The following is a 20,553-nucleotide window of genomic DNA, read 5'->3' on the forward strand; positions in this document are numbered from 1 at the left end:
AAAAGGAAATGAGGTCGATGGAGATGAAATTGAAACAAGACTTCTCAGCATATAAGTTTTAATATTATTTTGATTTTTGAACTCACGTAATTATACTACTGTTGAAAAATAAGCTTAAAATGATACACCATTCATCATCAATCAAACATTCACCCACTAAAAACATATAAATATGTTTTCCCAAAATATGTTTGTTTAGCAAACTTATGGAAAGCCTGATCATTCTAGCTTGATTCAACTATCCTTATCATGATAAAAGAATTACGAAACAGTATAATGCTAAAGAACATCTGAAGAATAGTATGAAGCACAAGGGACTTCCCAGGTGGCACCAGTGGTCAAGAGTTCACCTGGTAAAGAATCCAGTGCGGGAGATGAAATTTTGATCCCTGCGTGGGGAAGATCTCCTGGAGAAGGAAATGGCAACACACTCCAGTATTCTTGCCTGGAAAACTCCAAGGACAGAGGATCCTGGTATGCTACAGTTCATGGGGTCCCAAAGAGTTGGACACAACTGAGCCCGCACGCCACTGCCATGAAGCACAAGAAATATAGTCAGAGGATCTGGGTGCAAGTTCAACTCACAGCACTTACTCGCATGACTTTGGACCAGTCACATTACTTCCCTGACCTTCACTTTCCTTATCCATGAATTAGAATGATGATAAAATCACATTTCCATTCGCCTCTTGGAGTTCCGTGTATCAGATGAAAAACTGAATTCTCATACTTGTGCTAGTTAATATTTTAGATTTCATTCAATGTTTCCAAGACTTACAGAAAGGTAAAAAGTTACCATTCAGTTCACTGGGAAAAAAAGTATTGGGTTTGTTTAATTTTTTGTTTCCACGCAACAAGCAGTGAAAGTAAAACTGAGGGGATCTGATTTTGGCAGCGTGGTCAGCAATGATGCCAGAACCAATGACTAGTAGGGAACATGTAACCTACTCTCATAGACCGACTACTTTTTCGGCAAGCAAACAGTATTTGGGAACTTTAGTTAACTATCGTGACTCCTAAAACGCTTTTTGGTGGGGATGAATTTGCTCTGCCACCTGAAGTTCAAGAGAAACTGCAAGGTATGAACATTTGTTTAGGTCATTCATTCATTCCACAAATATTTATTGACCTCCTACTGTGTGCCAGGTATGGTTCTAGGCCTTCAGGATACAGCAGTGAAAACAGATAAAACTTGATGCTTTCATGGAGTTTACATTCCAGTGGAAAATTAACTGAACTTACAGCTGTTTTTGGTTCTAGCCACACAAACATATGCACCTTAATTTAAACAGCCGTTCTCACCTTCTGCTAAGACAGCTTAAAACTGTTTTTTGGTGGCATAATCCTTCATGTGTCCAAGACCAAACATGAAAAACAAAGAAAGCTGCTCTAGTTGGAGTGGGAGTGAGGCCAGGACTCATCTGTCTCCTCCCATATTCCCTGACCCCTGCTCCTGCAATTCCTTCACTGGACTCTAGGAGTCTTCAGAGAGCATTTGGACACTCCTACTTATTTCCACGACCAAGGTAAGAGAAACCCAAATAAGACGGTAGGTATTGCGAGGGGGCATCAGAGGGCAGACACACTGAAATCATAATCACAGGAAACTAGCCGATCTGATCACATGGACCACAGCCAAATGTGGTCCACTGGAGAAGGGAATGGCAAACCACTTCAGTATGCTTGCCTTGAGAACCCGATGAACAGTATCAAAGGGCAAAATGATAGGATACTGAATGAGGAATTCCCCAGGTCAGTAGGTGCCCAGTATGCTACTGGAGCTCAGTGGAGAAATAACTCTAGAAGGAATGAAGGGATGGAGCAAAAGCAAAACCAATACCCAGTTGTGGATGTGACCAGTGATAGAAGCAAGGTCCGGTGCTGTAAAGAGCAATATTGCATAGGAACCTGGAATGTTAGGTCCATGAATCAAGGCAAATTGGAAGTGGTCAAACAGGAGATGGCAAGAGTGAACATAGACATTCTAGGAATCAGTGAATTAAAATGGACTGGAATGGGTGAATTTAACTCGGATGACCATTATATCTACTACTGTGGGCAGGAATCCCTTAGAAGAAATGGAGTAGCCATCATGGTCAACTAAAGAGTCCGAAATGCAGTACTTGGATGCAATCTTAAAAACAACAGAATGATTTCTGTTCATTTCCAAGGCAAACCATTCAATATTACAGTAATCCAGGCCTATGCCCCAACCAGTAATGCTGAAGAAGCCAAAGTTAATCGGTTCTATGAAGACCTACAAGACCTTTTAGAACTAACACCCAAAAAAGATGTCCTTTTCATTATAGGGGACTGGAATGCAAAAGTAGGAAGTCAAGAAATACCTGGAGGAATAGGCAAATTTGGCCTTGGAGCACGGAATGAAGCAGGGCAAAGGCTAATAGAGTTTTGCCAAGAGAATGCACTGGTCATAGCAAACACCCTCTTCCAACAACACAAGAGAAGACTCTACACATGGACATCACCAGATGGTCAACACCGAAATCAGATTGATTATATTCTTTGCAACCAAAGATGGAGAAGCTGTATACAGTTAGCGAAAACAAGACCAGGAGCTGACTGTGGCTCAGATCATGAACTCCTTCTTGCCAAATTCAGACTTAAATTGAAGAAAGTAGGGAAAACCACTAGACCATTCAGATATGACCTCAATCAAATCCCTTATGATTATACAGTGGAAGTGAGAAATAGATTTAAGGGACTAGATCTGATTGATAGAGTGCCTGATGAACTCTGGACGGAGGTTTGTGACATTGTACAGGAGACAGGGACCAAGACCATCCCCATGGAAAAGAAATGCAAAAAAGCAAAATGGCTGTCTGAGGAAGCCTTACAAATAGCTATGAAAAGAAGAGAGGCGAAAAGCAAAGGAGAAAAGGAAAGATATAAGCATCTGAATGAAGAGTTCCAAAGAATAGCAAGGAGAGATAAGAAAGACTTCCTCAGTGATCAGTGCAAAGAAATAGAGGAAAACAACAGAATAGGAAAAACAAGAGACCTCTTCAAGAAAATTAGAGATTCCAAGGGAACATTTCATGCAAAGATGGGCTCGAAAAAGGACAGAAATGGTATGGACCTAACAGAAGCAGAAGATATTAAGAAGAGGTGGCAAGAATACACAGAAGAACTGTACAAAAAAGATCTTCACGACCAAGATAGTCACGATAACGTGATCACTGACCTAGAGCCAGACATCTTGGAATGTGAAGTCAAGTGGGCCTTAGAAAGCATCACTACGAACAAAGCTAGTGGAGGTGATGGAATTCCAGTTGAGCTATTTCAAGTCTTGAAAGATGATGCTGTGAAAGTGCTGCACTCAACATGCCAGCAGATTTGGAAAACTCAGCAGTGGCCACAGGACTGGAAGAGGTCAGTCTTCATTCCAATCCCAAAGAAAGGCAATGCCAAAGAATGCTCAAACTACCGCACAATTGCCCTCATCTCACACGCTAGTAAAGTCATGCTCAAAATTCTCCAAGCCAGGCTTCAGCAGTATGTGAACCGTGAACTCCCAGATGTTCAAGCAGGTTTTAGAAAAGGCAGAGGCACCAGAGATCAAATTGCCAACATCTGCTGGATCATGGAGAAAGCAAGAGAGTTCCAGAAAAACATCTATTTCTGCTTCATTGAGTATGCCAAAGCCTTTGACTGTGTGGATCACAATAAACTGTGGAACATTCTGAAAGAGATGGGAATCCCAGACCACCTGACCTGCCTCGAGAAACCTGTATGCAGGTCAGGAAGCAACAGTCAGAACTGTACATGGAACAACAGACTGGTTCCAAATAGGAAAAGGAGTACATCAAGGTTGTATATTGTCACCTTGCTTATTTAACTTATATGCAGAGTACATCATGAGGAACGCTGGGCTGGAAGAAGCACAAGCTGGAATCAAGATTGCCGGGAGAAATATCAATAACCTCAGATATGCAGATGACACTACCCTTATGGCAGAAAGTGAAGAGGAACTCAAAAGCCTCTAGATGAAAGTGAAAGAGGAGAGTGAAAAGGTTGGCTTGAAGCTCAACATTCAGAAAACAAAGATCATGGCATCTGGTCCCATCACTTCATGGGAAATAGATGGAAAAACAGTGGAAACAGTGTCAGACTTTATTTTTTTGGGCTCCAAAATCACTGCAGATGCTGATTGCAGCCATGAAATTAAAAGACGCTTACTCCTTGGAAGGAAAGTTATGACCAACCTTGATAGTATATTAAAAAGCAGAGACATTACTTTGCCAACCAAGGTCCGTCTAGTCAAGGCAATGGTTTTTCCCGTGGTCATGTATGGATGTGACAGTTGGACTGTGAAGAAAGCTGATCGCTGAAGAATCGATGCTTTTGAACTGTGGTGTTGGAGAAGACTCTTGAGAGTCCCTTATACTGCAAGGAGATCCAACCAGTCCATTCTAAAGGAGATCAATCCTGGGTGTTCATTGGAAGGACTGATGCTAAAGCTGAAACTGCAATACTTTGGCCACCTCATGTGACGAGTTGACTCACTGGAAAAGACTCTGATGCTGGGAAAGGTTGGGGGAGGGAGAAGAAGGGGACGACAGAGAATGAGATGGCTGGATGGCATCACTGACTCTGTGGACATGAGTTTGAGTGTACTCCGGGAGTTGGTGATGGACAGGGAGGCCTGGCGTGCTGTGCTTCATGGGGTCGCGGAGAGTCAGACACGACTGAGCGACTGAACTGAACTGAATTGAACTTATTTCCACATAGGTTCTAATACTTGAAGAAATCTCTCAAAAAGCTTGTCTTTACAGTCTTCCAAGAGTTTTCTCAAGTTCCTTTCCCCTCTGGGTCTGCTCCTCTCTCCACATAATAACCACATTATACGCTTTCTGATAATTGTAATAGTAAAGAGAGTTAGCACTTATTGAAGATGTGCTATTTGTCAGGAACTGTGCTTAGCATTTCACATGCTTTGGGTCCCTTAATTCTCAAAATCATCCTGTGTTAAGGGTGTGAATCCCCATTTTACAGACAAAAAATTATATTCCGAGAGGTAAATTAAATTGTCCAAGAGCACACAGCTGCTAATGGTAGAGTTAGAATTTGAACCCTATCTATTTGATTTCTCAGTAGAAACTCTTAATCACTGGTGCTTCCCATATTTTGGGAGGCTCTGGTCCTCTTAGGGATAACTCTAGGGACAGTGCCAAGCTCTGGTTAGAGCAGAAGGGCACAGTGTCTACTATAGCGAGCCTGTTGCTGAGGGCGGTGATCTTAGCTGTTTTTTATGATGGCCGTCTACATTCTAGATATTCCACATCCATTTCCTTCAATTCTTCCAGCAACTCTGGGAAGTAAATATGATCATTGCTTTGTAATAGGTGAAGAACTCCAGGCTCAGAAAGGTTGTCAATCACTTAAGTCCTCACAGGTAGTAAGTGGTGAGTCCTCTGCCTGCCTTTATGCCATTCTGGGGCCACAAATATTGTCAGAACTGAACCACAGGCCCAAATCTCCAATATCCTGAAAAGAGCAACAACAAATTTAAAAAAGAGAGATTTTTTTTTTAAATCCTGGATCTGCTCCCTGACTAGGGTCTACTCCAAGACAGTTCTGCTTGTCTCTGTTCTCAGTCACATCTGGTTTCTAAACTTCATGATCCCACCTGCCTGTGGGCCCTGCCTGACCTGAACATTCCCATCTCTGTTTCCCCATCTGGCTTACCTTTTCCCCCTCTCTTCCTCTCTCCTTTCTCTCTCTGGGTACATGGCATTTTCCCTTCTTTGGATTCTCCATGTTCTTTCCATCCCTTGCAATTTTTCTCTCCGACCCTATTATCACCATGTGAATCTGGCTCCTCTTCCTTTCTCCTATGACAGGCAATCTAGTGCAGTGGTTGTTCTGGAGTCTTTCTATTGAGACTGAATCTTGGTTTTACTCTGCTGGTTAGCTGTCTGAGTCATGCTTTCTGGGTTTCTGCTTCCTCTGTTGTAAATAAGCAAATGGAAAAGGCAATAGAAATGATGTCATAGGTTCTTGAGAAGTTTAAATAAGTTAACATATACAGAGATTTTTGGTTTCCTCAGTGGCTCAATGGTAAGAATCTGCCTGTAATCAGGAAGTGCAGGAAATGTGGGTTCGATCCCTGGGTGGGGAAGATACCTTGAGGAAATGGCAACCCACTCCAGTTATCTTCCCAGGAAAATCTCATGGACAGAGGAGCTTGGTGGGCTATAGTCCATGGGGTCACAAAGATTTGGACAGCACTGAGTGACTGAATACACACACACACACACACACACATATACACACGTATATAGTGAGTGCTCCATACAGGCTAGTTTTAATTATTCTCTTTCTTGCAATCATCTTCCTTTTTCTCTCATCAATATTTTCTTATACTTTAGTTGAAATTAAAAAGTGAACAGTTTATGTAAAATGATACATTAATTCATTGGCATCATTTATTTTTTTTGTTTGGTCTACGTTTATTAAATGCCTACTATGAAGAAAGCTGATCGCCGAAGAATTGATGCTTTTGAACTGTGGTGCTGGAGAAGACTCTTTGAGAGTCCCTTGGACTGCAAGGAGATCCAACCAGTCCATTCTAAAGGAGATCAATCCTGGGTGTTCATTGGAAGGACTGATGCTAAAGCTGAAACTGCAATACTTTGGCCACCTCATGTGACGAGTTGACTCACTGGAAAAGACTCTGATGCTGGGAAAGGTTGGGGGCGGGAGGAGACGGGGATGACAGAGAATGAGATGGCTGGATGGCATCACCGACTCTGTGGACATGAGTTTGAGTGAACTCCGGGAGTTGGTGATGGACAGGGAGGCCTGGTGTGCCGTGATTCATGGGGTCGCAGAGAGTCGGACACGACTGAGTGACTGAACTGAACTGAACAGACTGATGAGCTAGGCACTGTGCTAGGGACCAGGGATATAACAGTGAATGAAATATGCTTTTCCTTGAGGGGTTTACTCATCCTGTAACTAGTCAGAAATGCTTTCCCACCGCTAAGCCAACTGAGACAAAGAAGTAGAAGATACACCACTGCTACACTGTTTGTGATATCAAGATTAAAATGATCAAATGCCCACCAATATGGGGCTGGCTAAATAAATCATGACACTCTCTACAGCAGAATTCTTTGCAGCTATGAAAACATGGAATGACTAAGTACTTTAGCTACTTATAGAAAAGATGTCTTAAATATATGTACAGTATTGTTTGGTGAAAAAAGCAAATTGTAGGAAAAAAACGCTTTGCCATATTTTGATAAAAGGATGCATTTATGTATTTTAGCAAGCCCTTATGTATGTCAATTGGTTTTGTCCCTTACTTTACCCCCAGTCTGTCTACTTCTTTCCACCTATTCTTCAGCTGATCCCACCCCCTTGGTGAATGCTTTTCAACCGGTCCTTCCCCAGCCCTTTCCGGAGCTCTCTGGTTCTCTATTCAGCAGCCAGATTCATCCTTTTGAAAAGCAAATCTGATTTTGCCAACCTCTAGCTTAAAACCTTTCAGCACTGCTGTTTCCAGGAGAAAGAACCAAATACTTAACCCAGTCCTTCATGATCTGTACCCACCCCTGTCCCTGCTTCCACCATCTTGTGCTTTCAGCCCTTCCATTGCATCACCGTCTCCTTTCCAGAGGTGACTTGCACACCTTTCCCTCCTCTTCCTTATAACTCCTTCCTCGCTCTGCTTTGACAAATTCATACCTACTCATCCTTGAGAGTAAAGAAGATATTATTCGGGGGAGATGCTTCCTTCTTAATCCTCTCTCTAGTTTTTTGTTTGTCTGGGTTTGATCTGGCTTAGTGTACTCTAGGGCTTCCCAGGTGGTGCTAGTTGTAAAGAAATTGTCTGCCAATGCAGGGGACATAAGAGAGGCGGGTTCGATCCCTGGGTCGGGAAGATCCCGGGAAGAGGGCACGGCAACTTACTCCAGTATTCTTGCCTGAGAATCCCATGGATAGAGGAGCCTGGAGGGCTACAGTCCATAGGGTCACAAAGAGTCAGATACAACTGAAGTGACTTAGCATGCACGCACACACTGTGCTCTAAGGGCAAACTTGAGCTTCTAGACTCTAAGAGTCTAGATCCAAGTTCTTCTCTTTTTCTAAAGTGATCACCATATTAGCTTGTATAATAAGCTAATATAATAGTAATATAATCACTAGTGTGATTTTACTTGGCCTCTGTAGGTACATTAGGGAAAGGGCCATGTTTGTTTTGCTCATCATTCTAGCTCTAGCATTCAGGGAAGCGTGTCACTCATCAGAAGCATTTAATAAACATTAGTGGAATAAAAACTGGATGAATGAATTTTTGCTTTGTTATTCCTTAATTTTTGTAATGCATCAGCAGTTCTTTATTAAGAAAGCAAATTATCCTTAGCAGTGGAAACATGAATATGAGGAAACAGAAAGAGGGAATAAGAGAAGATTATTTTGAACCAAAGCACAATTTGGATACTTTTGCCTTCTACAGACTTAGTCAATGAGTCTACCAGGAATCCTATTTGGATTAGGAACCTATAGAGCACATTAAAGATGTATACTTTGTGTTTCCTAGGCTTGTTTTTGTTCCATGCTGAAGTTGCTATAACTTGCGATTCTGAGAATTTAAGCCGTCCTATTTCAGCTTTCTGTGCACTTGATTTTCTGAAATTGATTTTTTTTTCATATTACTTTCTTTCAACCTCAATAAATCTATTTGTGGGCTTGGTAATTACAATTTAATTTATTAAGTGGACAAGATTTAGGCTACAATGAGTCTATAAACAAAGAGACCACATACAATACGTTCAGCTTGAAAGCCCCCGTAAGCAATAAGTGCTTCCACTTAAATTACACTTAAAACTGTTATTGGAAGGTTCAAATCCTATTAAACACAGAAAGAGAAATTTCCATAGATATAGATCTTTACCCTTCCCACAAGTAGATGAAAGCAGAATATCCATGCTTTAAAATATGTGGAATAAGAAAACATTTAGAAATTACCTGCTTGTAATTATTATTCTTAGATGACAAGTTTTAATTAGAAGACACAGTAAACTAACTTTTACAGAATGTCAGTTGGACAGAGTCTTAAAAATAATCTCTCTAACCATCTTAATTAACAAGTAAGAGAATCAATGTTCAGAAGAGTGATGTGGCTTAAATGTGGTCAATAAAGCATTGGCTGCAGAGTCAGGGAAAGGAGAAGAAAGCTGTATTTTTACATTTGAGGACTGGTTTAAATAAGGGGATAGTCAAAAAGATGTGGGTCCAGAATACTGAGATAAGTTAAGAGGTATTTTAAATCTGTTTTGATTTATATTCCTTTTGATGGAGTTAAGTTAGTAAGTATTTTAAATCTGTCTTGGTTTATATTCTTCTTTTCACCTCTGTGGAGACAGTTATCTAACATTCTGAAGTTTCTTAGCAAATGGGAGGGTTATCTAACAATGATTTGTGTGCACTTTGCATTATTTGTATACTGAAGAATGGGATTAAGACTCTTCATTTCTATGTATTCGAGCTGGATGTTTCTAAAGATGAATAAGGATCTTAGAGATGTTTCTGGGTTGTCAAAATGTCTCCAGCACAAGGATATACTTAGTCTCTTTCAGTGCTAAGGAGTGAATGCTTTATGTCACCAGATGCCAAGGGATCCGCAAAATCATATAAAATCATTATATAGATGATATATATGAGGATCGGTATATTTAATTAAGGAATGAGAGTTGCTATGGAGGTGGGAAGAGGGATGATACAATGGGAGTAAGCATTACATATAATTATCTTTGTAAATATTTTTAATCCCTTTGAAATGATTTTGGGATATTGTATTCCCAGGTTAGAGAATGAGGTCACAAGAGTTTTCTAAGAGTAGGAAATGGTATCTCCCTTTGTCATCATTACATTTCTCTAGGTCCAAACTGGGGTATGGACAAGAGAGAGGGATTCAGCCTTGTTAATCATTAAAGTATCTGGAGAGAACCTTCTAGTGAATCTGTAGACTCAATTTCCAGGAATCATCTTTCTGGCCATATTTTATAGTCCTGTGTGTTAGATGGAGGCTGAGGAGAAAACGGAAGCAACTAGGAGAAGGCTAGAAAAAGGGTGCATTGAGGAAACATTCTGGGAGATTTCCAGTTGCAGGAGGTGGTAGTATCCATTAGTGGATGTATATGAGAAAGAGTTGAAGAGAAAGACATGGCTAAGCAGTACAAATTCTAGAGTCATATGAAGTTTTGTTTCCTAATATTTTGGTAAAAATTAGAACACACCAACTAGATTAACCAAAACAGATTTCATGTGACATATTTGGAGAAATCGGATATGTGGCAATAGACCATCACTAAGGATGAACTAATTGATGATGGAAAGATGGATGGACGGATAAAGGGGGCTCCAGGAAGAATTTAGGATGAGAAAGAGGAAAGTCATAATATAGTTGATCTATTTATTGAACTATCAATATTTCCAAATTGGTGGTTATTTTTTAAATTAACAATAATTGTTTATACTTTTAACATGCACACACACACACACATACATACATAATTTAACTGTGCTACATGAACAGTAGCAATTAACAACAGCAAACTAGAAAGGAAAGTTGTATACATGAGAAATCCCTGAGATGCCATGAGAATTTTTTAAAAATTCTTTTATGTCTTCTCGATCATAATGGCTTATCGGATGATTTCTTGGGCTATTTAAGCCGTCTGTCCTCATGAGCTATTATAGAGATTAAAAGAATTAAGGAATTTACTAGCTGCACAGCCTTAGTAGCCATGACAGCTTTTAAGATATTGAACTGCTTTCTTACCTAGAGGCTGACTAAGCTTCAGCTCCCCTACCTGTGAAACAAAGAAACTGGACAAGATAGTATTAAAGGATTCTGGTTAAACCACACAGAAAGCATCAAGTAAGCTAGACTGTGCATTCATTTCTTCTTAATCATGCAAAAAATGTAAAGGAAAAAGGTGTTATGTTAGTGACAAAATGTTTAAGTAATGGAGTTTATGCTTCTATATCACCCAAGGTCATTTTTTTTTTTTAAATCTAGAATGTAATAACTGGAGTTATTCTGATAAATATGTTACTCATCCTAACTTTCCCTTTTTGTAGGTAAGAAAACTGAGACTCATAAAGATAAATAACTACCACAAAGTCACACAGCTGGAGTTACGGTTGGTATCAGAATACTGGCCTTGTTGAAGTCAAGAATCCTGCACGGTAATTTTCACTCTAAAGCTCATCTTGAATTTTTCCTAATGATGCTGGTGCAATTTCTGATCAAGACCCACAGCTGGACCTTATGAATCTTGCCTGGGCATTTAAGATGCAGTTATTTGCACTGAGAAAATATTTTGATGTGCCACAGCTGCTCATTCATATGCATAAATCTACATAGACACTGGTTTAAATAAAGAAATGTAGCTTACACTGCAAGTAAACTTCTTGAATGTTGCAAATACTCTCCTTTCTGAGAACCTTAACATGTAAAAGTTGCCAATAGTCCTCCAAGGTTAAACTGCCTATTAATTTCAAGCTTTCATCATATGTTTGATCCTACAGAGAAATGTATTATAGTCTCCAATTCTGGTTTAAGCTTGATGACTTAATTCAGAGTGGTTACTTTGAAGATTAGTTTCACTTCATGCTAAAAAAGAATATATACTTCCCTGCCCCACCCTGCATTAGCTACATAATTTAAAAGAAGTAAAAAAGATTCTTTAAATTAATTTCCATTTTAAAAATAGTAAGTTACTCAAAGAAAATTTATAGTGATGGCTGAATGAACTTTTGGTTCACCAAGCCATCAGGATGGGGTTCAATCTTCCCTTATCCCAACTCAGTGCTTCTTTAACTCACTTGCAGGAGAGGCCATGATGCAAGAGAATGAAGCCTGAACAGGTTCACTGTGTCGCTTACTGGCTGAGGAGTTCTAGCAAGATTTAGGAACTAGGTTGATAATCTGTATTTAGAAGGGAGGGATAGGCAAAATAGAGGTGACACATGAACTTGTTACAACCCCTGAAGCTTGATCTGTTTCTAGTAAAACCACTGACTGACCATTGAGTGACACATGTCAGAAATCACACCCTGTGATGTCTCCTTATGTGACTTTGCCCAGTACTCCTGGTAGGAGTCCCATCCAATAGTGTCAAATGGCAATTTTTGCAGAGTCCCTAAGTATTCTAGAGCAGTGCTTCTCAAAGTTTGGTGTATGTACACCAGTAACTTGTGGATCTTGATAAAATGCAGATTCTGATTTAGTTAGCTTGGGTTGCGACCCAAGATTGTGCCTTACTAACAAGCTCTCAGCTTCTATCTATGCTGCTGGTTCACAGATCATAGTTGGTAGACCAAGACTCAAAAAAATAACTCCTCTCTTCCCGCAGCTTCCTACATGGCTCATTTCATCACTTCTTTTAGTCTCTGCTGTAATACCTTAATAGCAAGACGACCTTCCCTACCCACCATATATTGCTCTGTCACTATCAGCCTTACTCTTCTTTCTATGTATTTATACCACTCATCACCTTCTGACAAATTTTATATTTATTTGAAAGGGCCACTTTGGTTCACTGATACATCATTTTCCAAGAATGTTGACTGAGGCATAATACGTGTTCCGCAAAAAAGAAAAAAGTAATCTATTAACTGAATGAATATGGCCACTCTGCTACAGTCCTATAAACCAGACCACATTTATGAGTGTCCAGGCAATAATCAACTCTGTTCTTTGGGATTTTCCTTTCGGAGCTCAGATTATTCTGTTAAAGAATAAAAAGTTGAGGAAACCGGGCTACTGGCTACTGAAGTCCCTGCTCACTGGTGGGGACCACCATTGACTTCCTCCTTCCTACTTTCAGGCTGTTCTGAAGCCCTTGTAGTGTCCCCAGCAATGCTCTGAGTAGTCATATTAAAGACAAGGGGACATGGGTGGCTTTCATGGGAAGAGCTTGGCAATTAATTGTCTCCACTTTCTGCTTTATCCAACAATTTATATTGTTCATTTGCTCCTCCTAGTGAATATCTGGTGGTTTATTATTTCAACCTTAGTCAGTAACCTCACACTAAATATAGGTGCTATTATATCAGCAGGAAGACAATAAATGCTATAAAGGTTTGCCCCAATCTGACCCAGGGGAATGCTATATTAGACTCTTTGTGACAAATGTATAATTAGGTTGTAATCAATGCCTCTTTTATTCATCAATGGTGTTAAAGTTGCGTTACCGAGCTCTAAAAAATGTGAGCACTTTAATTATCTTTTCTTTGTTCTATATTACAGACCAACAGCTGTAGATTTTCTGCAGCACAGGATAAAGAGAGTTTATCCACTAGGGTTACTAAATGTTTTGTAACAAAAAAACAAAAAGCACCTCCTAAAAACAGCATCAACATCAAATGTCCAATCTAGGGATTCATTTACCATTGCTGTGTCTAATATCAAAAGCCCAGGACATTCATTCAAAATTCACTCTGCAAATATTTCTTAAACATCTGTTATTAATATTTTCCAACACACTAAAGATAGTATATTATACTTCTAAAACAAGTGGAGACACATTTGATAACTCTTTAATAAAGCATAGTCAAATTCATATTGAGCATATTAACATGGGAGATAAAATGAGTGGTAGAAGGTTCCTTGCCTTCCAGAAGCTCCCTTGAGTGGAGGAACGTGCAAATTCCACAAGGGACGTACCAGGTGTCTGAATGTAAGTCTAGGGAACTCAGAGAAAATCAGCAAGAGCTCAGAGAAAATCAACATTGATTCAGCAGACTAAAGATGGCTTTGTAGTGGAACTGGCATCTGAGGGCCTTGAAGATGAGCAGGAATACTACCAGTCGAAGAAGAGAAAAGGGAATTCCAGGCAGAGAAACCCACAGGAGCAAAGGCCCATAAACATTACAGTTCAGGACCTAGGTCAGGGACATGGAGCTGTGTTGTGAAGCAGCTGCTGCTGCTGCTAAGTCACTTCAGTCGTGTCCAACTCTGTGTGACCCCATAGACGGAAGCCCACAAGGCTCTCCCATCCCTGAGATTCTCCAGGCAAGAACACTGGAGTGGGTTGCCATTTCCTTCTCCAATGTGTGAAAGTGAAAAGTGAAAGTGAAGTCGCTCAGTCGCATCCGACCCTTAGCGACCCCATGGACTTCAGCCCACCAGGCTGCTCCATCCATGGGATTTTCTAGGCAAGAGTACTGGAGTGGCTTGTCATTGCCTTCTCCGTTGTGAAGCAGAGGGACAGTAAAAAAGGATGATGCTGGTCAGTGGTAGTGGGGGAAGAGGGCATGGAGATTGGCTGGGATCATATTGTGAAAGGCAAGGAGTTGCGTACAGGCATCTTGGGGTGATATCGTTTAGAAAGGTGATTCTGAAAGCAATGAGGAAGATGACAGAGAAGGGTAAGGCAATGTGTGTGTGTGTGTCTGTGTGTGTAGGGTGGTGGGGGCATTGTGTTTCTTTTTTCCAAGTAATGTTGGAGTAATTTCATTAATTGTATACAGGTAACAAATTTTTATAAGAATTAATTTCTCATATTGCTTATTTTTTCTGATGTATCAGATATGTGATCCTTTAAAAAAAGGATTATTATTATTAAGGTAATACATGCTGTTTTCAAAGCAAGCATGTGATACAAATTGGATAAAAAGAAAGGTGGTAGAAATGAATCATAGTCATATCACTGGAAGAAAACATTGTATGTGACTCTTTAAATTTGGCTTTAATTCTACCACCTAGATATAGACATTGAATAATATTGATGATGGATAGAGTAATTCACACAAATGGGACCAAGCTCATTTTAAGCAAAACAACTTTAAGTATAACAACTTTGGCCTTACCCTGTACAGAGAAAATTGCCAAGGAAGACATTTATTGTTATGTTATGATAATTATAAATTATTTATCATTATTTCAAAAACTGTGCTAAGTACTATGAAATATGCAGTTGGAAATGGTTTTATATTTTGCAGAACACACTTGTTTAGCACATTTTCTGCTTTGAAGCAAAAATGAAAAAATAAAAGTAGTAAAAATGAATCCCTTCAATCTTCAATTACTGTGAAGTGAAAACTAAAGTACTAAAGAATGGCAAACTTTTCTTCATTAGTTCAACAACTTTGTAAGGAATACCCATTATATGTACAGTATTGAAAAATTTATCTACAAACAAAATATAGGTTTTGGTGTCTGCAACACTTTGATCTCACAGTCATAGGTAGGTATTTTTTCTCCCTGCTCTCTGGAATAGAATTCCCACCCATTTTTTCAAAGTCTGTTTCCATTTTCCCATTTTCATGAAGTACTCTTGTGCTGTTCTGGCTCCTTCAGGTTTATTCCTTCTGTGACATTCCATAATTCTTAGAGGTGGTACCATGACATGCAGTTTCAGTCCTCTGTCATCAGGAACTGATCTCTATTAAATGTATCTACGTTTTTTCTCCTGAATAAGATAAAAAAATTTCCTTAAAAACAAAGAACTGGAATGGGGGTAAAAGTGGAATTTTCTGAATATCTACTAATATTTAGCAAGGTATCTAGAGTTTTCCTGATAAAATGATTTGAATGTAAGTGAAAAACATACTCCCTGAAGGCCTGATTCTTGACTGTATCACAAGAGATATCAATAAAATCAGTCTTAGCATGGAAACCTTGCAATACTGATGCAGATGAAGGGGACTCGGTGAGAATTTCCTAATGGAATCTCATGGCATATTCTTCAATTGTTATTTTAAAGTTAAATTGTTCGTTATTTCTTAAATATGTTGTATAATTTCAATGTCCCTAACTGACCTGATCAACAATCCAATCAGTTTTCCATTTCAAAAAATAGTTAAATTAAGGTTCAGTTACCCATTAAATTTGCAAAGGGAGAAAAAATGATTGCTTATTGTTACATTACCACATTTCCAACTGATTTAAAGCCGTGACAAATTAGAATGCAGTTAGACTATTAAAATAGGCAAGTCATTCTGTGAATTTCATTTGTACTTTGGCATTTTGAAATACTAAGCTTGATGTTGTTATTTGCAGATTTCTTTAGAAGCACTTTAAAAATCGATTTATGTGATTTATAAGACATGTTTTGAACAGGCATCTTGATAAAGTACTGCACAGTATCCGAAGTGAGTTTATTGCTTAAAGGAAACAAAGCTGTAAGGAAGCTTAGGATGAAGATTTATGCTGATAGAACTAGGACATGCTTATCCTTTACTGTAACTTTTAAAGCTTGGAATCATTCTGTTCAAGGTTATTTGAATGACTGTCTTCACCATCAAGAGTTTCTAATGGGTGTAACGATAGTTTGGACCATCTTATCAATCTGAAGAATTGAGATGAAAAATTTCAGGGATATTTATGTCTTGTGTCAGATCATACAGTTTGAGACAAAGAAAACAGCTATCAGTAAAATGGAAGAATCTCATGAACAAGTTCTTAATCTATATGAAGTAGAATTTGTTCATCAAATTGTGTTAACCCAGATCTTTTCATTTTCTGTTTTACAATGGAGCTGTTTTACTTTGGAGTTGTTTATTCCTATTAGAAGACATATCTACTAAATTTTAAGAAGTATAAAAACTTCTCAAAACTGTCTAAAAAGAACACGTTTCCTTGGTGATGTTATCTTCCATCTTTGACAAACACAAATCCCCTCTTCCCAGGTGGCTCTCTGACCATATCTGTGCTAGGCCAATAGAAGAAAGCAATCAATACTTTTTTGGGGGGGTATAACTTAACTGCAAATTCTAAAGTCAGGCAAAGTGAAAGTAACATATCAAAATGCATAATGGCAGTTTTCTTTATCCTCTTGTAAAACGTGTGGTTGGCCACCATTAATGGTAAAATCTAATGTCACAGGAAAGACACAAACCTGTCTTCCAAGCATCAATAGAACAACTGATGCTAAGAAATAATCATTTGAAAAGGCCAAATAAGCCTCTTCATACCCACATGCACAAAGGCTCTTTCCTGAATGCGCCTTGTACTTTCATGCTTGCCTGTTAAATTCTCCTCTCTGCTAGCCACGTGAACCAAAAACAGTTAACTGAACCCCATTCCTCTGTTGTCTGTGCAAAGTCTAGCCCACAGTGATATATGTAACTATATTTCATTAACAAAAGAGAAATTTATATATATATGTATATTTGCTAATTTGCTAAGAAGTCAACTCCACAATGGGTAACATCCCAATTGTCTCACTGAGCCTCATTCTGATCATGGAAACAGATGTTGAAACAAATTTTAAAAAACAGGGTTTGCTAATCCAATTTAGAATATTTTATCAAGTCTTAGTTGGCTAATTCAATTCAAGATATATCACCAAGTCTCAGGGTTTATAGTGATGTATTCCAAAACAAGGGAAAGTATGGCAGAAAAGGCAAAAATAAAATAAAATTCCACATCAAGGACATCCAAAAACCATGTTAGTGTTAATAAAAATAAGTCATTGCCACAGGAGGGAAAATAGTCTACCGATCACGGTATATTTCTATAGACAAGATCTCTCCCCTTGCTTCCTAAATCTTAATTATTTTTATAGTATCCATTGCTGACCAAAAGCGTATACCAGGTAAGACTGTAAATGAAATAAAGTTGATGCTAGTTGTTATTTGTTTGAATTCGTATTTGCAAACAGACCATTATAACTGTTAGATTTTTTCCTTGGAAGATTAAGAGTAACAAAATCTCATGTTCTTTGGACACGAACCACCAATTTTCCCCCATAGATTGTTTATAAAAATCTTGTTGGTAGTAACTAGTTAATATCAGTGATCAGAAATGTGGTCACCCTTTCACACAGAAATGCATCAGAACATCTAAGTTTGCGTTCTCACTGACCTTCAGGTTGATATTGTGCTATAATCGTCACCGTCTGTCCAGCCCCCTTCAGTGCTGCAGCAGCCTGTTCATGGGATGCTCCCCGAAGATCAATGCCGTTCACCTGAAAGAGAGGAAGCCAGAGAATTTTGATACTTCGTAAGGCGTGTTATTCTGATGTGTGCTCAGTTGCTCAGTCGTGTCTGACTCTTTGCAACCCCATGGACAGTAACCCGCCAGGCTTCTCTGTCCACGGTATTTTCCAGGATAGATTACTAGAGCAGGTTGTCATTTCCTACTCCAGAGGATCTTCCCAACCCAGGTAGACAGAGGGACAAATTTCCCCAGAGAGGCTGTTTAAGATGATGTTCAGTTCAGTTCAGTTCAGTCGCTCAGTCGTGTCCGACTCTTTGCGACGCCATGAATCACAGCACGCCAGGCCTCCCTGTTCATCACCAACTCCCGGAGTTCACTGCCTCAGAACCCTTCATGTCCGACCCAGGCATTGGAGTGCTAACTTATCAAATTTCATGCTCTTGATAACTTTAGTTAGCAGAGATGTGAAATTCTACCCAGGGCGTTTGTGCCATGGTCTGAGTGACTTGAAAGTTTTGTCTACCCAAATCCATTAAGATTTTAGTGTGTGCATTTAATATGCTTCTATGAGTTTCATGGATTTCTGGGATAGATAGGAGCCTTCAAAATTAGAAGGAAAATGGGATAATAAAGAAAGACACATGTAATATATGTAGACAAGTGTGTGCTGACAGAATAATATATTCATATGAGATTCTGGGGGAGACCGTGTGGAAGGGGGCTGGCTGCCTGCCAAATCCCCACTTTTGGTTATATGCCTCATCCTGTCATCCTGAGCCTGGTTAGACAGCCCTGAGCCTTGTTCCAAAATAAACTCGACTGCCCCATTTCTTACGTACGATCCCAGAATGAATTGTGACAAAATGAAATAGAGAATTCCGGGAGTTTATGTTGCTCTTACTAACTCCCATTTTGGGACCCATGCCAAAAGAGAAACAGAGCATCTGAAAAATAAGCACAAAACTCTGCCGAGAGGGGAAAAAAATCACTCAAGTCAAATTTAATGAGAGGCAGAAGCTAAAATCTTTCTTGAATCAGTTCAGTCTAAGCAAATACAATGTAATTACTAAATGCTTTCCGACGTCAGGGCTCTGTGACTGCCCTGATAGGGGGATGGAGGATGGGGAACAAAGGTGAGAAAGATAAGCCCCTAAGAAGCTTTTCTTCTTCAACTGAACACACAGTTAGGTCCAGTTTTCTAACCTACCCAGCTGATATTAAAATTCTGCTTCCTTTAACTTATGGGAAAGATGGCTAGGGGCCATGAAGAATAAGAGAACTGCGCAGCCCATCTACACATAAAATAGAGAACGTTTCACTTCTCATCAGTCTTCTTTGACAATGAAGGGGTCATGACTAGGGGGTGGCCACTGTGTTTCCCAGGCCTGGAACATCGGTAATCTTTAATCCCACATGCTGGTCTCCTCATAATAACTTTGTTAAAGTCTCCTTACTCACTTTTATAAATTGCCTGGTTTTCTATTCTGGTGAAAGCATTGATCGGCTTTCTGTGCTTACTGAGAGCGTCAGTGACGCGGCTACACTGGGAAGTGTATTGAGTGAGGCTGGGCCTGGGTGGACCATTCTCCTCTAGCTGACGGACAGTCATTATCACCCCTCTGAGCCTCAATTCTCACCTGCTTCAAATGGGGGAGGGACTGTGAGGCTCAAGCCTCTCTGAACCATAAAATTTCAGATTTAATCTTTATATAATGACATTCATTTCAGAGACTGTCCAGGCATTGATGAGTCAGAAGTATAACTCAGAGAGCCGGAAGAGACAGAAAAAGTAATCTGATCTTGGCTCCTACCTACAGGAAGCGGAATGCACAAGCTTCAAGGGCTAAATGATCTCTTTTATCAAACAATTTGGGTTAACTTTTTATTAAAAAATAATATATGATCATGGTAATGAATTCTTATGTTTTAGAAAGGTATAAAAAGAAAAGTGAAAAGTCCCCTCACCGTTTTCACGCCCAGAGGTAACAACTGTTAGCAGCTTCTTGTGTATGCTTTTTAGAAATCTGCTATATGCATGTGCAAGCGTGTGGCTTTCTCTCTATTCGGTTTTATCTGTGTTTTAATACATTATTGACTTTCTGTTTAAATGGACAGGATCATATTATATATATAATTATATAACTTGTTTTTGTTTAGTTTTTCATTTAACAATATATATTGGACATCACCCATATCAGTTCATATCATCTTACCTTTCAGTGGGAGCCTGTATGCCATGGTGTGGATGTACCAGTAATTTTTTAGTAGGATCTCTCCTGGTGTGGCTAAGGCTGTATCTGGCTTTTTACTACTACAAACACTTAGGAAGTTGTTTCCGAAGGATAAATACCTGGAAATATACTTTCTAAGTTAAAAGGTATATGCATTATTTGTTTCTTTTAGTTTGCTCTTGTACACTTAAAAAATATGTATTTACTAAACAAACAGAAACTAATAATGAAGTAAACACAAACAGGCCAGATAATGTATTGAAATAAAATATATAATTAGTATACAGTCAGCCCTTCATATCTGTGGCTTGTGCATTGGCAAATTCAACCCATCTCAGATTGAAAATATTTTTTAAAATTTCCAGAAAGTTTCAAAGAGCAAAACTTGAATTTGCTATGTAC

The 20,553-nt window shown here is 39.2% G+C and overlaps 1 protein-coding gene across 11 annotated transcripts in view; it reads right to left on the reverse strand.

Moving 5' to 3' along the window:
* The window catches only part of DLG2 (discs large MAGUK scaffold protein 2), a 1,481,746-nt gene that overhangs the window by 343,568 nt on the left and 1,117,625 nt on the right, over positions 1-20,553 (reverse strand). For all 11 annotated transcript variants that reach the window (XM_055416123.2, XM_055416124.2, XM_088832353.1 and 8 more), the window contains one exon: positions 17,846-17,948. In XM_055416123.2, coding sequence (XP_055272098.2) covers positions 17,846-17,948 — 103 coding nt within the window. The remainder of the gene's footprint in view (positions 1-17,845; positions 17,949-20,553) is intronic.

The sequence above is a fragment of the Moschus berezovskii genome, chromosome 25 (genome assembly GCF_049115385.1).
Source record: "Moschus berezovskii isolate FMDL1 chromosome 25, NW_MosBer_1.0, whole genome shotgun sequence".
Taxonomy (NCBI): Eukaryota; Metazoa; Chordata; class Mammalia; order Artiodactyla; family Moschidae; genus Moschus; species Moschus berezovskii.